Genomic DNA, 23,959 nt, shown 5'->3' on the forward strand with positions numbered 1-23,959 from the left:
ATATCCCTGCACATCATTGTGTGTGATGTTTGTCCTGCCAGAACTCCTTACTGGCTCCAACACAGCTGTTGTACCTTGAAGGAGTCTCTGGAAACAACCCCCATGTTCAGGAATTTGAACAATAGGGAGATCTTTCCATCGTTGTTCCCAGAGAGCAGGATGTTGGACGCCAGCATGAAATCCCCATCCTGCATCCCCAACTGAAACGTTGGCTGTTAGTTCCACTTCCATACTGTGTGACCATTGGACCATATCTGAAAGAGTCAAATAAAATACTAATCTTTGAAACTGTTAGTGAACATGCCAAAGAAAGGAGTACTCACCCATTCTATCATAGTTGCTGTGTCACGTCCTGACCTTAGATAGCTGTTATTTTCTATGGTAGAGTAGGTCAGGGCGTGACAGGGGGGGTTTTCTAGTTTAGTTTTTCTATGTTGTCAGGTTCTAGTTTTGTATTTCTATGTTGGGTTTTGTTTGGGATGTTCTCCAATTAGAGGCAGCTGGTCCTCGTTGTCTCTAATTGGAGATAATTTCATCCTCCTCCCAAATCCTGTGTCTTCAGAGAGATGATGATGATCAAGCACAGACTGATCAACGCTAAGGACTGGGAGTACTTGCACCTCATTTTCTAAGGCACTCTCTATTCTACAAACATTGGAGTAAAACAAGCTTATATTTGAGGTTCTGTCGGGGTACAACATTTGAACCAAGCTCATAAGTTAATTTTAATAAGGAAAGAATTTACATTTTATATGTAAAAAAATGTACCGTGGTTTTGAGACCTACCTCACATAAAAAGGAGGGGTGTAGTCATAGGAGCTGTCCTCCCCCAATGCCACTTTATTAAATCAAATAAAATGTTATTTGTCACATGCGCCGAATCCAACAGGTGTAGACCTTACCGTGAAATGATTACTTACAAGCGCTTAATGTCAGGAGCTCAAAGCAGCAGGAGGGGTGAAGTCAGGCGCAGGATACCAAGGTCCGTGAACACACGTTTTAATAGGCAACAGTCCAAAACTGCCAACAACATGTAAGGCAGGGCGAAAACAGAAAAACTCGTATGCCTTAATTAACACACAAAAATGCAGAGGGAATGCCTAAACCCCCCCAACCTAACCAAACCAGACAAAAACAATCCCGCACAATCCCCAAACCTAAACAGAGAGACTAAATAACCCCCCCCCCACTAACGATCTAATACAATACAGGTGCACACATAAACCAGACCTCACCAAAAGAAAAATGAAAAGAGGATCGGTGGCAGCTAGTAGGCCGGCGACGACGAACGAGGAGAGGTGCCACCTTCAGTCGACGTTGTGACACTTAAGCCCTTAACCAACAATGCAGTTCAAGAAATAGAGTTAAGAAAATATTTACTCAATAAACTAAAGTGAAAAAAACATGAAATGTTTTTTTTTAAATTACATAACAATAACGAGGCGAAATACAGGGGGTACCGGTACTGAGTCAATGTGCGTGGGTACAGGTTAGTTGAGGTAATTTGTAAAGTGACTATGCATAGATAATAAACAGCGAGTAGCAGCAGTGTAAAAACAAAGGGGGAGGGGTCTATGTAAATAGTCCGGGTGGCCATTTTATTAATTGTTAAGCAGTCTTATGGCTTGGAGGTAGAAGCTGTTAAGGAGCCTTTTGGTCCTAGACTTGGTGCTCCGGTACCACTTGATGTGCAGTAGCAGAGAGAACAGTCTATGAATTGGGTGACTGGAGTCTTTAACAATTTTTTGGGCCTTCCTCTGACACCGCCTGGTATAGAGGTCCTGGATGGCAGGAAGCTTGGCCCCAGTGATGTACTGGGCCGTACGCACTACCCTCCGTAGCACCTTACGGTCGGAGGCCGAGCAGTTGCCATACCAGGCGGTGATGCAACCCGTCAGGATGCTCTTGATGGTGCAGCTGTAGAAATCTTTGAGGATTTGGGGACCCATGCCAAAACTTTTCAGTCTCCTGAGGGGGAAAAGGTGTCTTGGTGTGCTTGGACCATGATAGTTTGTTGGTGATGTGGACACCAAGGAACTTGAAACTTTCGACCCGCTCCACTTCAGCCTCGTCGACGCTAACAGGGGCCTGTTCGGCCCTCCTTTTCCTGTAGTCCATGATCAGCTCCATTCCTTTGACTAACGTAACCTGTCTACTGCAGTAGACCCATACATAACCTGTCTACTGGAGTAGAACCATACATAACCTGTCTACTGCAGTAGAACCATACATAACCTGTCTACTGGAGTAGAACCATACATAACCTGTCTACTGGAGTAGAACCATACATAACCTGTAGCAGTAGAACCATACATAACCTGTCTACTGGAGTAGAACCATACATAACCTGTCTACTGCAGTAGAACCATACATAACCTGTCTACTGCAGTAGAACAATACATAACCTGTCTACTGGAGTAGAACCATACATAACCTGTCTACTGGAGTAGAACCATACATAACCTGTCTACTGCAGTAGAACCATACATAACCTGTCTACTGCAGTAGAACAATACATAACCTGTCTACTGGAGAAAGACTATACATAACCTGTCTACTGGAGTAGAACCATACATAACCTGTCTACTGCAGTAGAACCATACATAACCTGTCTACTGCAGTAGGACCATACATAACCTGTCTACTGCAGTAGAACCATACATAACCTGTCTACTGCAGTAGGACCATACATAACCTGTCTACTGGAGTAGAACCATACATAACCTGTCTACTGCAGTAGAACCATACATAACCTGTAGCAGTAGAACCATACATAACCTGTAGCAGTAGAACCATACATAACCTGTCTACTGGAGTAGGACCATACATAACCTGTCTACTGCAGTAGAACCATACATAACCTGTAGCAGTAGAACCATACATAACCTGTAGCAGTAGAACCATACATAACCTGTCTACTGCAGTAGAACCATACATAACCTGTCTACTGGAGTAGAACCATACATAACCTGTCTACTGCAGTAGACTCATACATAACCTGTAGCAGTATAACCATACATAACCTGTCTACTGCAGTAGAACCATACATAACCTGTCTACGGCAGTAGAACCATACATAACCTGTCTACTACAGTAGAACCATACATAACCTGTCTACTGGAGTAGAACCATACATAACCTGTAGCAGTAGAACCATACATAACCTGTCTACTGGAGTAGAACCATACATAACCTGTCTACTGCAGTAGAACCATACATAACCTGTCTACTGCAGTAGAACCATACATAACCTGTCTACGGCAGTAGAACCATACATAACCTGTCTACTGGAGAAGGACTATACATAACCTGTCTACTGCAGTAGAACCATACATAACCTGTCTACTGGAGGAGGACTATACATAACCTGTCTACTGCAGTAGAACCATACATAACCTGTCTACTGGAGTAGAACCATACATAACCTGTCTACTGCAGTAGGACTATACATAACCTGTAGCAGTAGAACCATACATAACCTGTCTACGGCAGTAGAACCATACATAACCTGTCTACTGGAGTAGAACCATACATAACCTGTAGCAGTAGAACCATACATAACCTGTCTACTGCAGTAGGACCATACATAACCTGTCTACTGCAGCAGGACTATACATAACCTGTAGCAGTAGAACCATACATAACCTGTCTACTGGAGTAGAACCATACATAACCTGTCTACGGCAGTAGAACCATACATAACCTGTCTACTGCAGTAGGACCATACATAACCTGTCTACTGCAGTATAACCGTACATAACCTGTAGCAGTAGAACCATACATAACCTGTCTACTGGAGTAGAACCATACATAACCTGTCTACTGGAGTAGAACCATACATAACCTGTAGCAGTAGAACCAAACATAACCTGTCTACTGGAGTAGAACCATACATAACCTGTCTACTACAGTAGGACCATACATAACCTGTCTACTGCAGTAGGACTATACATAACCTGTAGCAGTAGAACCATACATAACCTGTCTACTGCAGTAGAACCATACATAACCTGTAGCAGTAGAACCATACATAACCTGTCTACTGCAGTAGAACCATACATAACCTGTCTACTGCAGTAGAACCATACATAACCTGTCTACTGGAGTAGAACCATACATAACCTGTCTACTGGAGTAGAACCATACATAACCTGTCTACTGGAGAATAACCATACATACCATACATAACGCTGCAGGATCAATACCTGTTAGAGATGACCTGCAGGATCAATACCTGTTAGAGATGACCTGCAGGAGCAATACCTGTTAGAGATGACCTGCAGGATCAATACCTGTTAGAGATGACCTGCAGGATCAATACCTGTTAGTAAAGGTGTTGACCTGTAGGATCAATACCTGATAGAGATGACCTGCAGGATCAATACCTGTTAGAGATGACCTGTGGGATCAATACCTGTTAGTAAAGGTGATGACCTGTAGGATCAATACCTGTTAGAGATGACCTGCAGGATCAATACCTGTTAGAGATGACCTGTGGGATCAATACCTGTTAGTTTAGGTGATGACCTGCAGGATCAATACCTGTTAGAGATGACCTGTAGGATCAATACCTGTTAGAGATTACCTGCAGGATCAATACCTGTTAGAGATGACCTGCAGGATCAATACCTGTTAGTAAAGGTGATGACCTGCAGGATCAATACCTGTTAGAGATGACCTGCAGGATCAATACCTGTTATAGATGACCTGCAGGATCAATACCTGTTAGAGATGACCTGCAGGATCAATACCTGTTAGAGATGACCTGCAGGATCAATGCCTGTTAGAGATGACCTGTAGGATCAATACCTGTTAGAGATGACCTGCAGGATCAATACCTGTTAGAGATGACCTGCAGGATCAATACCTGTTAGAGATGAGATGACCTGCAGGATCAATACCTGTTAGTAAAGGTGATGACCTGTAGGATCAATACCTGTTAGTAAAGGTGATGACCTGTAGGATCAATACCTGTTAGAGATGACCTGCAGGATCAATACCTGTTAGAGATGACCTGCAGGATCAATACCTGTTAGTAAAGGTGATGACCTGCAGGATCAATACCTGTTAGAGATGACCTGCTGGATCAATACCTGTTATAGATGACCTGCAGGATCAATACCTGTTAGAGATGACCTGCTGGATCAATACCTGTTAGAGATGACCTGCAGGATCAATACCTGTTAGTAAAGGTGATGACCTGCAGGATCAATACCTGTTAGAGATGACCTGTAGGATCAATACCTGTTAGAGATGACCTGCAGGATCAATACCTGTTAGAGATGACCTGCAGGATCAATATCTGTTAGAGATGACCTGCTGGATCAATACCTGTTCGAGATGACCTGCAGGATCAATACCTGTTAGAGATGACCTGTAGGATCAATACCTGTTAGAGATGACCTGTAGGATCAATACCTGTTAGTAAAGGTGATGACCTGCAGGATCAATACCTGTTAGAGATGACCTGCAGGATCAATACCTGTTAGAGATGACCTGTAGGATCAATACCTGATAGAGATGACCTGCAGGATCAATACCTGTTAGAGATGACCTGCAGGATCAATACCTGTTAGAGATGACCTGCTGGATCAATACCTGTTAGAGATGACCTGTATGATCAATACCTGATAGAGATGACCTGTAGGATCAATACCTGTTAGAGATGACCTGCAGGATCAATACCTGTTAGAGATGACCTGCAGGATCAATACCTGTTAGAGATGACCTGCAGGATCAATACCTGTTAGAGATGACCTGCAGGATCAATACCTGTTAGAGATGAGATGACCTGTAGGATCAATCCCTGTTAGAGATGACCTGCAGGATCAATACCTGATAGAGATGACCTGCAGGATCAATACCTGTTAGAGATGACCTGCAGGATCAATACCTGTTAGAGATGACCTGCAGGATCAATACCTGTTAGAGATGACCTGCTGGATCAATACCTGTTAGAGATGACCTGCAGGATCAATACCTGTTAGAGATGACCTGTAGGATCAATACCTGTTAGTAAAGGTGATGACCTGCAGGATCAATACCTGTTAGAGATGACCTGTAGGATCAATACCTGTTAGTAAAGGTGATGACCTGCAGGATCAATACCTGTTAGAGATGACCTGCAGGATCAATACCTGTTAGAGATGACCTGCAGGATCAATACCTGTTAGAGATGACCTGCTGGATCAATACCTGTTAGAGATGACCTGCTGGATCAATACCTGTTAGAGATGACCTGTAGGATCAATACCTGATAGAGATGACCTGTAGGATCAATACCTGTTAGAGATGACCTGCAGGATCAATACCTGTTAGAGATGACCTGCAGGATCAATACCTGTTAGAGATGACCTGCAGGATCAATACCTGTTAGAGATGACCTGCAGGATCAATACCTGTTAGAGATGAGATGACCTGTAGGATCAATCCCTGTTAGAGATGACCTGCAGGATCAATACCTGTTAGAGATGACCTGCAGGATCAATACCTGATAGAGATGACCTGCAGGATCAATACCTGTTAGAGATGACCTGCAGGATCAATACCTGTTAGAGATGACCTGCAGGATCAATACCTGTTAGAGATGAGATGACCTGTAGGATCAATACCTGTTAGAGATGACCTGCAGGATCAATACCTGTTAGAGATGACCTGCAGGATCAATACCTGTTAGTAAAGGTGATGACCTGCAGGATCAATACCTGTTAGAGATGACCTGCAGGATCAATACCTGATAGAGATGACCTGCAGGATCAATACCTGTTAGAGATGAGATGACCTGCAGGATCAATACCTGTTAGTAAAGGTGATGACCTGCAGGATCAATACCTGTTAGAGATGACCTGCAGGATCAATACCTGATAGAGATGACCTGCAGGATCAATACCTGTTAGAGATGAGATGACCTGTAGGATCAATACCTGTTAGTAAAGGGGTCAGCTAGAGGTGATGACCTGCAGCAGCTTGCAGGGATTTGTAGTCTTTCATGATTTCATGTTGATGCTAATTAGCATTTTATAATCGCGTAAGCGTAAATAGAGCCATATATATTGATAAGTCACCTTGTCCGAGAGAGATTTACATGGTTATCAAAACATACTGCCAGGGTAAGACTACACAAAACACACACCTTAGTTTGTCTTTCTAAAATCTGCTATGGGAAAAATGAATAGTGGTAAACCGATTGGAACCATTTCCCTGTTTAACCGCTATGATTTACAGGGAAAACTCCACTGTGGGGCTCTATATCAGCACAGATATAAAGATGAGTCCTCTATCTATCTCTATGGAGCTGCCCATGATGTCACAGATATAAAGATGAGTCCTCTATCTATCTCTATGGAGCTGCCCATGATGTCACAGATATAAAGATGAGTCCTCTATCTATCTCTATGGAGCTGCCCATGATGTCACAGATATAAAGATGAGTCCTCTATCTATCTCTATGGAGCTGCCCATGATGTCACAGATATAAAGATGAGTCCTCTATCTATCTCTATGGAGCTGCCCATGATGTCACAGATAAAGATGAGTCCTCTATCTATCTCTATGGAGCTGCCCATGATGTCACAGATAAAGATGAGTCCTCTATCTATCTCTATGTGTTTAACACACAGTGACAGATGCGCACACACACACAGTGACAGATGCACACACACACACAGTGACAGATGCGCACACGCACACACACACAGTGACAGATGCGCACACGCACACACACACAGTGACAGATGCGCACACACACACACGCGCGCGCACACACACACACAGACACAGTGACAGATGCGCACACACACACACAGACACACAGTGACAGATGCGCACACACAGACACACAGTAACAGATGCGCACACACACACACACACGCACACTGACAGAAGCGCACACGCACACACACAGTGACAGATGCACACACACACAGACACACACAGAGACACACACACACACACACACTGACAGAAGCGCACACACACACACACACACTGACAGAAGCGCACACACACACACACACACACACAGAGTGACAGATGCACACACACACAGAGACACACACACACACACACACACACACAGAGACACACACCCATTTTGAGGGTTTATAGTTTATTTAGTTCCAATGTTGTCGTTGTGACATTCGCTGTCATAAAAGAACGTCGCCAAGGAAACCCAAATGTACAGAGTGACAGGAAGTAGAAACAAAACAATGCTTCCCTAATGGCACCCTTTCCCTTTATTAGTGCACTACTTTTAACCACATCCCTATGGGTCCTGGTCTAAAGTAGTGCACTATATAGGGAATAGGGTGCCATTTGGGCTGCATTTAAAATAATAAACCACAGATCAGTAAATGTCTTAAATTAGATGAATCATCATATTCATAAATAAACATTTAATACTCAAACACCAGCAGAAAAAAAACAGAAAAATAGACAACGTAAATCTTTTTTTAATACTTCATCATATTTTTGAAAAGTTTTGAAAATGTAAAAACTGTTACAAACTCATGCAAAATAAATCAACTCAAGTCGTTTAATATATTAACATAACACCAGTAATAATAATCTCATAGCAGGGTCCCCTATTCCCTACATAGTGCACTAGTATATAGTGAACAGGGAGCTATTGGGACACCCAGGTAGTAAGATAATGTGAAACCACGGGCCGCATCCCCAATGACTCCATGTTCCCTATTTATAGAAAGCTCTGGTTGATGTAGTGCACTACTATATAGGGTCCACTACAGTAAACAACACACCAGAAAATGCGTCCCAAATGGCACCCTATTCCCTATATAGTGCACTACTTTAGACCAGAGCCCTATGGGGTAGTGTACTACTTTAGACCAGAGCCCTATGGGGTAGTGTACTACTTTAGACCAGAGCCCTATGGGGTAGTGGACTACTTTAGACCAGAGCCCTATGGGGTAGTGCACTACTATAGACCAGAGCCCTATGGGGTAGTGGACTACTTTAGACCAGAGCCCTATGGGTAGTGGACTACTTTAGACCAGAGCCCTATGGGTAGTGTACTACATTAGACCAGAGCCCTATGGGGTAGTGTACTACTTTAGACCAGAGTCCTATGGGGTAGTGTACTACATAGTGAATAGGGGCCCATTGGGAACAGCCCAAGGTTCATCAGTCAAGCAGAGAGATCTCATAAAGGACAGAGATATAAATGATAATAATTCTCCAAGCAGACTGCATCGTATGTTACATTATGTACATCCAAACCAAGCCCAGCCAGACAGTACCTTCTAGAACATCTACACTTGGTCTGGTTTTCTCTTTCTCTCAGAGTTGGTAGGTTGTAATAGAGTGCAATAGTAAAAATTTGTATTTACGTGTTATTACCGCCGTAGAGTGTTTATGAACTGTTAGTTAGTGTGTTATAAACCATGAATACAGTTTATAAACCATGGATACAGTTTATAAACCATGGATACAGTTTATAAACCATGAATACACCATGAATACAGTTTATAAACCCTGAATACAGTTTATAAACCCTGAATACAGTGTATAAACCATACATGTAATCAGTGTATAACCCAGTGTGTGTAATAATTGTGTGTTGGTAAACATCTTTCTGTGTTGTCCGGCAAAAGGGTTTGAAGACACGTTTTTTAAATCAGTCAAATTAACATTTCATCTCCTTAGACACAAAAATATTTAATATTCTGATTATTGTGCTCAATCCCTGACCTTTAACCCCTGACCTTTAACCCTATGACCCTGACAGTGTAAAGGATGAGTTAAGGACGTTGTGTTAGCCTGACCTTTAACCTTTAACCCTATGACCCTGATAATGTAAAGGATCAGGGCGTTTAGTCTCTCGCAGACCAAAACCCTCCTACAACCACCCTGCAACGTTACAGCAACCAACCTATAATGCTCCTACAACCACCCTGCAACGTTACAGCAACCAACCTATAATGCTCCTACAGCACAACCTGAAACCTTACTGTCTTCATTATCATCAAACCCCTCCTCCAAACCCCTCCTAACCCCTCCTCCAAACCCCTCCTAACCCCTCCTAGCCCCTCCTCCTAACCCCTCCAAACCCTCCTAGCACCCTCCTAACCCCTCCTCCAAACCCCTCCTAGCTTCTATAACTGACTAGTTAGTAAAATTGTCAGTTGATTGGTTCGTTTTCTTTAAGACTTTGGGACACCTGGTGGTTTCTCTCTAGGTGGTCTAGATCTATACTGGTTCTATCTACACTAACATGAGGTGGTTTCTCTCTAGGTGGTCTAGATCTATACTGGTTCTATCTACACTAACATGAGGTGGTTTCTCTCTAGGTGGTCTAGATCTATACTGGTTCTACCTACACTAACATGAGGTGGTTTCTCTCTAGGTGGTCTAGATCTATACTGGTTCTATCTACACTAACATGAGGTGGTTTCTCTCTAGGTGGTCTAGATCTATACTGGTTCTATCTACACTAACATGAGGTGGTTTCTCTCTAGATGGTCTAGATCTATACTGGTTCTATCTACACTAACATGAGGTGGTTTCTCTCTAGGTGGTCTATATCTATACTGGTTCTATCTACACTAACATGAGGTGGTTTCTCTCTAGGTGGTCTATATCTATACTGGTTCTATCTACACTAACATGGGGTGGTCTCTCTAGGTGGTCTAGATCTATCTATACTAACATGGGCTGGTTTCTCTCTAGGTGGTCTAGATCTATACTGGTTCTATCTATACTAACATGAGGTGGTGTCTCTCTAGGTGGTCTAGATCTATACTGGTTCTATCTACACTAACATGAGGTGGTTTCTCTCTAGGTGGTCTATATCTATACTGGTTCTATCTACACTAACATGAGGTGGTTTCTCTCTAGGTGGTCTAGATCTATACTGGTTCTATCTATACTAACATGAGGTGGTATCTCTCTAGGTGGTCTAGATCTATACTGGTTTTATCTATACTAACATGGGCTGGTTTCTCTCTAGGTGGTCTAGATCTATACTGGTTCTATCTATACTAACATGGTTGTAATGCCATTCTATAGAGGTTCTATACCAACCCGGTCGTTGGTTAGTTTGGGTCAAGATATCTCCCTGTTTTAAGACTTTTAAGTGTTCTGTTCAGTCCTACTGTCTCAGCGGCTATCACTTCAGACACGTACAATACCTGCCCCAATGAATCACACAAAAGCAGTGACATGTAGTATTTGATATCTGTAGAATATATATGTGTATATATATATATATATTTTTACGTTCCATACATTCAGTTAGAAGCTGCAGTTGTCTTGTTTTGCCCAGAAATAGATTTAAAAAAACATGTTGAAATAAGGAATAAACAGATTCCATCAGGTCCCTGCTCCTCTCCGCAGCGGAACAAAGGGATAAGGCAGGAGTCTCTCTCTCCCTTTTTTACTTCTCTCTCTCCATCCCTTCGCTGTTTGCATTCTTGCAGAAGTAGCATGATATCATCATGAGAGGGATGAAGAGAAGGAGGAGAGGAGGATGAGAGGAGGAGAGGAGAGGAGGAGGAGAGGAGGATAAGGAGAGGAGGAGAGGAGGAGGAGGAGAGGAGGAGGAGGAGTGACAGAGGCATAAAGTTGGATGGGGTGATGGAGGGCAACCAGGCCCCTCTCTCTTCTCCATCAGTCATCCCTCTCTCTTCTCCATCAGTCATCCCTCTCTCCTGTGGCGGATGGCAGGATAAAGGAGGGGTAAGAGGAGGAGTTAGGTGGTAAGCCCTCTCCTCTCTAACTCCTTAGTCTGTTTCAACTCTTTAATCCTGGAGAGAGAGAGAGAGAAGAGAGGAAAAACATTCAGTAACATTAAAAAGTGACAAAATTCTGAATTACCAAAAATGATTTCTCTCTGATATCACTCATATCACTGTGACGTCGCTGTGAGGTCACTGTGAGGTCACTGTGAGGTCACTGACCGGTGTCGGCATCGGCGTAGGAATCTCATGATCTTCCTGGCGGCCTGGTCCTGCTTCTTAGTCAGGAAGGAACCCCTGAAGGGACAAAAAGACATTAGGAAAAATAAATACATTAAATATAAAACATTTTACACAATTTTACAACCTTTCTCTGTTAACCTGGACATCTTAAACTACAAACACAGTGTTTTATAATCCCATGTGGGCTGGACATTTTAAACTATAAACTATAAACACAGTATATTATAATCCCATGTGGGCTGGAGATTTTAAACTATAAACTATGAATACAGTGTTATATAATCCCATGTGGGCTGGACATTTTAAACTATAAACTATGAATACAGTGTTTATAATCCCATGTGGGCCGGACATTTTAAACTATAAACACAGTGTTTTATAATCCCATGTGGGCTGGACATTTTAAACTATAAACTATGAATACAGTGTTTTATAATCCCATGTGGGCCGGACATTTTAAACTATAAACTATGAATACAGTGTTATATAATCCCATGTGGGCTGGACATTTTAAACTATAAACTATGAATACAGTGTTTTATAATCCCATGTGGGCCGGACATTTTAAACTATAAACACAGTGTTTATAATCCCATGTGGGCTGGACATTATAAACTATAAACAATGAATACAGTGTTTATAATCCCATGTGGGCCGGACATTTTAAAATATAAACATAGTGTTTTATAATCCCATGTGGGCTGGACATTTTAAACTATAAACACAGTGTTTTATAATCCCATGTGGGCTGGACATTTTAAACTATAAACTATGAATACAGTGTTTTATAATCCCATGTGGGCTGGACATTTTAAACTATAAACATAGTGTTTTATAATCCCATGTGGGCTGGACATATTAACCTATAAACACAGTGTTTTATAATCCCATGTGGGCTGGACATTTTAAACTATAAACACAGTGTTTTATAATCCCATGTGGGCTGGACATTTTAAACTATAAACTATGAATACAGTGTTTTATAATCCCATGTGGGCTGGACATTTTAAACTATAAACATAGTGTTTTATAATCCCATGTGGGCTGGACATTTTAAACTATAAACTATGAATACAGTGTTTATAATCCCATGTGGGCTGGACATTTTAAACTATAAACTATGAATACAGTGTTTTATAATCCAATGTGGGCTGGACATTATAAACTATAAACACAGTGTTATATAATCCCATGTGGGCTGGACATTTTAAACTATAAACTATGAATACAGTGTTTTATAATCCCATGTGGGCTGGACATTTTAAACTATAAACTATGAATACATTGTTATATAATCCCATGTGGGCTGGACATATTAACCTATAAACATAGTGTTTTATAATCCCATGTGGGCTGGACATATTAACCTATAAACACAGTGTTTATAATCCCATGTGGGCCGGACATTTTAAACTATAAACATAGTGTTTTATAATCCCATGTGGGCTGGACATATTAACCTATAAACATAGTGTTTATAATCCCATGTGGGCCGGACATTTTAAACTATAAACATAGTGTATTATAATCCCATGTGGGCCGGACATTTTAAACTATAAACTATGAATACAGTGTTTTATAATCCCATGTGGGCTGGACATTTTAAACTATAAACTATGAATACAGTGTTTTATAATCCCATGTGGGCTGGACATTTTAAACTATAAACTATGAATACAGTGTTTATAATCCCATGTGGGCTGGACATTTTAAACTATAAACTATGAACACAGTGTTTATAATCCCATGTGGGCTGGACATTTTAAACTATAAACTAGGAACACAGTGTTTATAATCCCATGTGGGCTGGACATTTTAAACTATAAACTATGAACACAGTGTTTATAATCCCATGTGGGCTGGACATTTTAAACTATAAACTATGAACACAGTGTTTATAATCCCATGTGGGCTGGACATTTTAAACTTCAAACTATGAACACAGTGTTTATAATCCCATGTGGGCTGGACATTTTAAACTATGAACACAGTGTTTTATAATTCCATGTGGGCCGGACATTTTAAACTATAAACACAGTGTTATATAATCCAATGTGGGCTGGACATTTTAAACTATAAACTATGAATACAGTGTTTTATAATCCCATATGGGCTGGACATTTTAAACTATAAACTATGAATACAGTGTTTTATAATCCCATGTGGGCCAGACATTTTAAACTATAAACTATAAACACAGTGTTATATAATCCCATGTGGGCTGGACATTTTAAACTATAAACTATGAATACAGTGTTTTATAATCCCATGTGGGCCGGACATTTTAAACTATAAACTATGAATACAGTATTTTATAATCCCATGTAGGCTGGACATTTTAAACTATAAACTATGAATACAGTGTTTATAATCCCATGTGGGCCGGACATTTTAAACTATGAATGCAGTGTTTTATAATCCCATGTGGGCTGGACATTTTAAACTATAAACTATGAATACAGTGTTTATAATCCTATGTGGGCTGGACATTATAAACTATAAACACAGTGTTATATAATCCCATGTGGGCTGGACATTTTAAACTATACACTATGAATACAGTGTTTTATAATCCCATGTGGGCTGGACATTTTAAACTATAAACAATGAATACAGTGTTTATAATCCCATGTGGGCCGGACATTTTAAACTATAAACTATGAATACAGTGTTATATAATCCCATGTGGGCTGGACATTTTAAACTATAAACTATGAACACAGTGTTTTATAATCCCATGTGGGCTGGACATTTTAAACTATAAACACAGTGTTTTATAATCCCATGTGGGCTGGACATTTTAAACTATAAACTATGAATACAGTGTTTTATAATCCCATGTGGGCTGGACATTTTAAACTATAAACTATGAATACAGTGTTTTATAATCCCATGTGGGCCGGACATTTTAAACTATAAACACAGTGTTATATAATCCCATGTGGGCTGGACATTTTAAACTATAAACTATGAATACAGTGTTTATAATCCCATGTGGGCTGGACATTATAAACTAAACTATAAACACAGTGTTATATAATCCCATGTGGGCTGGACATTTTAAACTATAAACTATGAATACAGTGTTATATAATCCCATGTGGGCTGGACATTTTAAACTATAAACTATGAATACAGTGTTATATAATCCCATGTGGACTGGACATTTTAAACTATAAACACAGTGTTTTATAATCCCATGTGGGCCGGACATTTTAAACTATAAACTATGAACACAGTGTTTATAATCCCATGTGGGCTGGACATTTTAAACTATAAACTATGAAACACAGTGTTTATAATCCCATGTGGGCTGGACATTATAAACTATAAACTATAAACACAGTGTTATATAATCCCATGTGGGCTGGACATTTTAAACTATGAATACAGTGTTTATAATCCCATGTGGGCTGGACATTTTAAACTATAAACACAGTGTTTTATAATCCCATGTGGGCTGGACATTTTAAACTATAAACACAGTGTTTTATAATCCCATGTGGGCTGGACATTTTAAACTATAAACACAGTGTTATATAATCCCATGTGGGCCGGACATTTTAAACTATAAACACAGTGTTTTATAATCCCATGTGGGCTGGACATTTTAAACTATAAACTATAAACACAGTGTTTTATAATCCCATGTGGGCTGGACATTTTAAACTATAAACTATGAATACAGTGTTTTATAATCCCATGTGGGCTGGACATTTTAAACTATAAACTATGAATACAGTGTTTTATAATCCCATGTGGGCCGGACATTTTAAACTATAAACACAGTGTTTTATAATCCCATGTGGGCCGGACATTTTAAACTATAAACTATAAACACAGTGTTATATAATCCCATGTGGGCTGGACATTTTAAACTATAAACTATGAATACAGTGTTATATAATCCCATGTGGACTGGACATTTTAAACTATAAACTATGAATACAGTGTTTTATAATCCCACGTGGGCTGGACATTTTAAACTATAAACTATGAATACAGTGTTTTATAATCCCATGTGGGCCGGACATTTTAAACTATAAACTATGAATACAGTATTTTATAATCCCATGTGGGCTGGACATTTTAAACTATAAACTATGAATACAGTGTTTATAATCCCATGTGGGCCGGACATTTTAAACTATGAATGCAGTGTTTTATAATCCCATGTGGGCTGGACATTTTAAACTATAAACTATGAATACAGTGTTTATAATCCCATGTGGGCTGGACATTTTAAACTATAAACTATGAATACAGTGTTTTATAATCCAATGTGGGCTGGACATTATAAACTATAAACACAGTGTTATATAATCCCATGTGGGCTGGACATTTTAAACTATAAACTATGAATACAGTGTTTTATAATCCCATGTGGGCTGGACATTTTAAACTATAAACTATGAATACAGTGTTTATAATCCCATGTGGGCCGGACATTTTAAACTATAAACATAGTGTTTTATAATCCCATGTGGGCTGGACATTTTAAACTATAAACACAGTGTTTTATAATCCCATGTGGGCTGGACATTTTAAACTATAAACTATGAATACAGTGTTTTATAATCCCATGTGGGCTGGACATTTTAAACTATAAACACAGTGTTTTATAATCCCATGTGGGCTGGACATTTTAAACTATAAACTATGAATACAGTGTTTTATAATCCCATGTGGGCTGGACATTTTAAACTATAAACTATGAATACAGTGTTTATAATCCCATGTGGGCTGGACATTTTAAACTATAAACTATGAACACAGTGTTTATAATCCCATGTGGGCTGGACATTTTAAACTATAAACTAGGAACACAGTGTTTATAATCCCATGTGGGCTGGACATTTTAAACTATAAACTATGAACACAGTGTTTATAATCCCATGTGGGCTGGACATTTTAAACTATAAACTATGAACACAGTGTTTATAATCCCATGTGGGCTGGACATTTTAAACTATGAACACAGTGTTTATAATCCCATGTGGGCTGGACATTTTAAACTATAAACTATGAATACAGTGTTTTATAATCCCATGTGGGCTGGACATTTTAAACTATAAACACAGTGTTATATAATCCCATGTGGGCTGGACATTTTAAACTATAAACTATGAATACAGTGTTTTATAATCCCATGTGGGCTGGACATTTTAAACTATAAACTATGAATACAGTGTTATATAATCCCATGTGGGCTGGACATTTTAAACTATAAACTATGAACACAGTGTTTTATAATCCCATGTGGGCTGGACATTTTAAACTATAAACAATGAATACAGTGTTTATAATCCCATGTGGGCCGGACATTTTAAACTATAAACACAGTGTTTTATAATCCCATGTGGGCTGGACATTTTAAACTATAAACTATGAATACAGTGTTTTATAATCCCATGTGGGCTGGACATTTTAAACTATAAACTATGAATACAGTGTTTTATAATCCCATGTGGGCCGGACATTTTAAACTATAAACACAGTGTTTTATAATCCCATGTGGGCCGGACATTTTAAACTATAAACTATAAACACAGTGTTATATAATCCCATGTGGGCTGGACATTTTAAACTATAAACTATGAATACAGTGTTATATAATCCCATGTGGACTGGACATTTTAAACTATAAACACAGTGTTTTATAATCCCATGTGGGCTGGACATTTTAAACTATAAACTATGAAACACAGTGTTTATAATCCCATGTGGGCTGGACATTATAAACTATAAACTATAAACACAGTGTTATATAATCCCATGTGGGCTGGACATTTTAAACTATGAATACAGTGTTTATAATCCCATGTGGGCTGGACATTTTAAACTATAAACACAGTGTTATATAATCCCATGTGGGCTGGACATTTTAAACTATAAACACAGTGTTATATAATCCCATGTGAGCCGGACATTTTAAACTATAAACACAGTGTTTTATAATCCCATGTGGGCTGGACATTTTAAACTATAAACTATAAACACAGTGTTTTATAATCCCATGTGGGCTGGACATTTTAAACTATAAACTATGAATACAGTGTTTTATAATCCCATGTGGGCTGGACATTTTAAACTATAAACTATGAATACAGTGTTTTATAATCCCATGTGGGCCGGACATTTTAAACTATAAACACAGTGTTTTATAATCCCATGTGGGCCGGACATTTTAAACTATAAACTATAAACACAGTGTTATATAATCCCATGTGGGCTGGACATTTTAAACTATAAACTATGAATACAGTGTTATATAATCCCATGTGGACTGGACATTTTAAACTATAAACTATGAATACAGTGTTTTATAATCCCACGTGGGCTGGACATTTTAAACTATAAACTATGAATACAGTGTTTTATAATCCCATGTGGGCCGGACATTTTAAACTATAAACTATGAATACAGTATTTTATAATCCCATGTGGGCTGGACATTTTAAACTATAAACTATGAATACAGTGTTTATAATCCCATGTGGGCCGGACATTTTAAACTATGAATGCAGTGTTTTATAATCCCATGTGGGCTGGACATTTTAAACTATAAATACAGTGTTTATAATCCCATGTGGGCTGGACATTTTAAACTATAAACTATGAATACAGTGTTTTATAATCCAATGTGGGCTGGACATTATAAACTATAAACTATAAACACAGTGTTTTATAATCCCATGTGGGCTGGACATTTTAAACTATAAACTATGAATACAGTGTTTTATAATCCCATGTGGGCTGGACATTTTAAACTATAAACTATGAATACAGTGTTATATAATCCCATGTGGGCTGGACATTTTAAACTATAAACATAGTGTTTATAATCCCATGTGGGCCGGACATTTTAAACTATAAACTATGAATACAGTATTTTATAATCCCATGTGGGCTGGACATTTTAAACTATAAACTATGAATACAGTGTTTATAATCCCATGTGGGCCGGACATTTTAAACTATGAATGCAGTGTTTTATAATCCCATGTGGGCCGGACATTTTAAACTATAAACTATGAATACAGTATTTTTTAATCCCATGTGGGCTGGACATTTTAAACTATAAACTATGAATACAGTGTTTATAATCCCATGTGGGCCGGACATTTTAAACTATGAATGCAGTGTTTTATAATCCCATGTGGGCTGGACATTTTAAACTATAAACTATAAACACAGTGTTTTATAATCCCATGTGGGCTGGACATTTTAAAACTATAAACTATGAATACAGTGTTTTATAATCCCATGTGGGCTGGACATTTTAAACTATAAACTATGAATACAGTGTTTTATAATCCCATGTGGGCTGGACATTTTAAACTATAAACATAGTGTTTATAATCCCATGTGGGCCGGACATTTTAAACTATAAACTATGAATACAGTGTTTATAATCCCATGTGGGCCGGACATTTTAAACTATAAACTATGAAAACAGTGTTTATAATCCCATGTGGGCTGGACATTTTAAACTATGAATGCAGTGTTTTATAATCCCATGTGGGCTGGACATTTTAAACTATAAACTATGAATACAGTGTTTATAATCCCATGTGGGCTGGACATTTTAAACTATAAACTATGAATACAGTGTTTTATAATCCAATGTGGGCTGGACATTATAAACTATAAACTATGAATACAGTGTTATATAATCCCATGTGGACTGGACATTTTAAACTATAAACACAGTGTTTTATAATCCCATGTGGGCTGGACATTTTAAACTATAAACTATGAAACACAGTGTTTATAATCCCATGTGGGCTGGACATTATAAACTATAAACTATAAACACAGTGTTATATAATCCCATGTGGGCTGGACATTTTAAACTATGAATACAGTGTTTATAATCCCATGTGGGCTGGACATTTTAAACTATAAACACAGTGTTATATAATCCCATGTGGGCTGGACATTTTAAACTATAAACACAGTGTTATATAATCCCATGTGAGCCGGACATTTTAAACTATAAACACAGTGTTTTATAATCCCATGTGGGCTGGACATTTTAAACTATAAACTATAAACACAGTGTTTTATAATCCCATGTGGGCTGGACATTTTAAACTATAAACTATGAATACAGTGTTTTATAATCCCATGTGGGCTGGACATTTTAAACTATAAACTATGAATACAGTGTTTTATAATCCCATGTGGGCCGGACATTTTAAACTATAAACACAGTGTTTTATAATCCCATGTGGGCCGGACATTTTAAACTATAAACTATAAACACAGTGTTATATAATCCCATGTGGGCTGGACATTTTAAACTATAAACTATGAATACAGTGTTATATAATCCCATGTGGACTGGACATTTTAAACTATAAACTATGAATACAGTGTTTTATAATCCCACGTGGGCTGGACATTTTAAACTATAAACTATGAATACAGTGTTTTATAATCCCATGTGGGCCGGACATTTTAAACTATAAACTATGAATACAGTATTTTATAATCCCATGTGGGCTGGACATTTTAAACTATAAACTATGAATACAGTGTTTATAATCCCATGTGGGCCGGACATTTTAAACTATGAATGCAGTGTTTTATAATCCCATGTGGGCTGGACATTTTAAACTATAAACTATGAATACAGTGTTTATAATCCCATGTGGGCTGGACATTTTAAACTATAAACTATGAATACAGTGTTTTATAATCCAATGTGGGCTGGACATTATAAACTATAAACTATAAACACAGTGTTTTATAATCCCATGTGGGCTGGACATTTTAAACTATAAACTATGAATACAGTGTTTTATAATCCCATGTGGGCTGGACATTTTAAACTATAAACTATGAATACAGTGTTATATAATCCCATGTGGGCTGGACATTTTAAACTATAAACATAGTGTTTATAATCCCATGTGGGCCGGACATTTTAAACTATAAACTATAAACACAGTGTTTTATAATCCCATGTGGGCTGGATATTTTAAACTATAAACTATGAATACAGTGTTTTATAATCCCATGTGGGCTGGACATTTTAAACTATTAACTATGAATACAGTGTTTTATAATCCCATGTGGGCTGGACATTTTAAACTATAAACATAGTGTTTATAATCCCATGTGGGCCGGACATTTTAAACTATAAACTATGAATACAGTATTTTATAATCCCATGTGGGCTGGACATTTTAAACTATAAACTATGAATACAGTGTTTATAATCCCATGTGGGCCGGACATTTTAAACTATGAATGCAGTGTTTTATAATCCCATGTGGGCCGGACATTTTAAACTATAAACTATGAATACAGTATTTTATAATCCCATGTGGGCTGGACATTTTAAACTATAAACTATGAATACAGTGTTTATAATCCCATGTGGGCCGGACATTTTAAACTATGAATGCAGTGTTTTATAATCCCATGTGGGCTGGACATTTTAAACTATAAACTATAAACACAGTGTTTTATAATCCCATGTGGGCTGGACATTTTAAAACTAAAAACTATGAATACAGTGTTTTATAATCCCATGTGGGCTGGACATTTTAAACTATAAACTATGAATACAGTGTTTTATAATCCCATGTGGGCTGGACATTTTAAACTATAAACATAGTGTTTATAATCCCATGTGGGCCGGACATTTTAAACTATAAACTATGAATACAGTGTTTATAATCCCATGTGGGCCGGATATTTTAAACTATAAACTATGAAAACAGTGTTTATAATCCCATGTGGGCTGGACATTTTAAACTATGAATGCAGTGTTTTATAATCCCATGTGGGCCGGACATTTTAAACTATAAACTATGAATACAGTGTTTTATAATCCCATGTGGGCCGGACATTTTAAACTATAAACTATGAATACAGTATTTTATAATCCCATGTGGGCTGGACATTTTAAACTATAAACTATGAATACAGTATTTTATAATCCCATGTGGGCTGGACATTTTAAACTATAAACAATGAATACAGTGTTTATAATCCCATGTGGGCCGGACATTTTAAACTATAAACATAGTGTTTTATAATACCATGTGGGCTGGACATTTTAAACTATAAACACAGTGTTTTATAATCCCATGTGGGCTGGACATTTTAAACTATAAACTATAAACACAGTGTTATATAATCCCATGTGGGCTGGACATTTTAAACTATAAACTATGAATACAGTGTTATATAATCCCATGTGGACTGGACATTTTAAACTATAAACACAGTGTTTTATAATCCCATGTGGGCTGGACATTTTAAACTATAAACTATGAACACAGTGTTATATAATCCCATGTGGGCTGGACATTTTAAACTATAAACTATGAATACAGTGTTTTATAATCCCATGTGGGCTGGACATTATAAACTATAAACACAGTGTTATATAATCCCATGTGGGCTGGACATTTTAAACTATAAACTATGAATACAGTGTTTATAATCCCATGTGGGCTGGACATTTTAAACTATAAACTATGAACACAGTGTTTATAATGCCATGTGGGCTGGACATTATAAACTATAAACTATAAACACAGTGTTATATAATCCCATGTGGGCTGGACATTTTAAACTATAAACTATAAACACAGTGTTTTATAATCCCATGTGGGCTGGACATTTTAAACTATAAACATAGTGTTTATAATCCCATGTGGGCCGGACATTTTAAACTATAAACACAGTGTTTTATAATCCCATGTGGGCTGGACATTTTAAACTATAAACTATGAATACAGTGTTTTATAATCCCATGTGGGCTGGACATTTTAAACTATAAACATAGTGTTTATAATCCCATGTGGGCCGGACATTTTAAACTATAAACTATGAATACAGTATTTTATAATCCCATGTGGGCTGGACATTTTAAACTATAAACTATGAATACAGTGTTTATAATCCCATGTGGGCCGGACATTTTAAACTATGAATGCAGTGTTTTATAATCCCATGTGGGCCGGACATTTTAAACTATAAACTATGAATACAGTGTTTTATAATCCCATGTGGGCCGGACATTTTAAACTATAAACTATGAATACAGTATTTTATAATCCCATGTGGGCTGGACATTTTAAACTATAAACTATGAATACAGTGTTTATAATCCCATGTGGGCCGGACATTTTAAACTATGAATGCAGTGTTTTATAATCCCATGTGGGCTGGACATTTTAAACTATAAACATAGTGTTTATAATCCCATGTGGTCCGGACATTTTAAACTATAAACTATAAACACAGTGTTTTATAATCCCATGTGGGCTGGACATTTTAAAACTATAAACTATGAATACAGTGTTTTATAATCCCATGTGGGCTGGACATTTTAAACTATAAACTATGAATACAGTGTTTTATAATCCCATGTGGGCTGGACATTTTAAACTATGAATGCAGTGTTTTATAATCCCATGTGGGCCGGACATTTTAAACTATAAACTATGAATACAGTGTTTTATAATCCCATGTGGGCCGGACATTTTAAACTATAAACTATGAATACAGTATTTTATAATCCCATGTGGGCTGGACATTTTAAACTATAAACTATGAATACAGTATTTTATAATCCCATGTGGGCTGGACATTTTAAACTATAAACTATGAATACAGTGTTTTATAATCCCATCTGGGCCGGACATTTTAAACTATAAACTATGAATACAGTGTTTTATAATCCCATGTGGGCTGGACATTTTAAACTATAAACTATGAATACAGTGTTTATAATCCCATGTGGGCCGGACATTTTAAACTATAAACTATGAATACAGTATTTTATAATCCCATGTGGGCTGGACATTTTAAACTATAAACTATGAACACAGTGTTATATAATCCCATGTGGGCTGGACATTTTAAACTATGAATGCAGTGTTTTATAATCCCATGTGGGCCGGACATTTTAAACTATAAACTATGAATACAGTGTTTTATAATCCCATGTGGGCCGGACATTTTAAACTATAAACTATGAATACAGTATTTTAATCCCA

The 23,959-nt window shown here is 37.9% G+C and overlaps 1 protein-coding gene and 1 long non-coding RNA gene across 2 annotated transcripts in view; both read right to left on the bottom strand.

The window, feature by feature from the left end:
• Window positions 1-9,191: 9,191 nt before the first annotated feature.
• LOC115198011 (uncharacterized) lies at window positions 9,192-10,021 on the bottom strand. The gene is made up of 2 exons (XR_003879127.1): window positions 9,783-10,021; window positions 9,192-9,722 (listed from the first exon to the last, which is right to left on the bottom strand). It is a non-coding gene; the product is annotated as an uncharacterized LOC115198011 (long non-coding RNA).
• Window positions 10,022-11,544: 1,523 nt separating this feature from the next.
• camta2 (calmodulin binding transcription activator 2) overlaps window positions 11,545-23,959 on the bottom strand; it is a gene marked incomplete at its 5' end in the record, with an annotated part of 47,696 nt that continues 35,281 nt past the window's right edge. Inside the window, 2 exon segments of the mRNA XM_029759661.1 lie at window positions 11,545-11,762; window positions 11,916-11,990. Of these exon segments, the coding sequence (XP_029615521.1) occupies window positions 11,708-11,762; window positions 11,916-11,990 (130 nt within the window).

The sequence above is a fragment of the Salmo trutta genome, chromosome 8 (assembly GCF_901001165.1).
Source record: "Salmo trutta chromosome 8, fSalTru1.1, whole genome shotgun sequence".
NCBI classification, from domain to species: Eukaryota; Metazoa; Chordata; class Actinopteri; order Salmoniformes; family Salmonidae; genus Salmo; species Salmo trutta.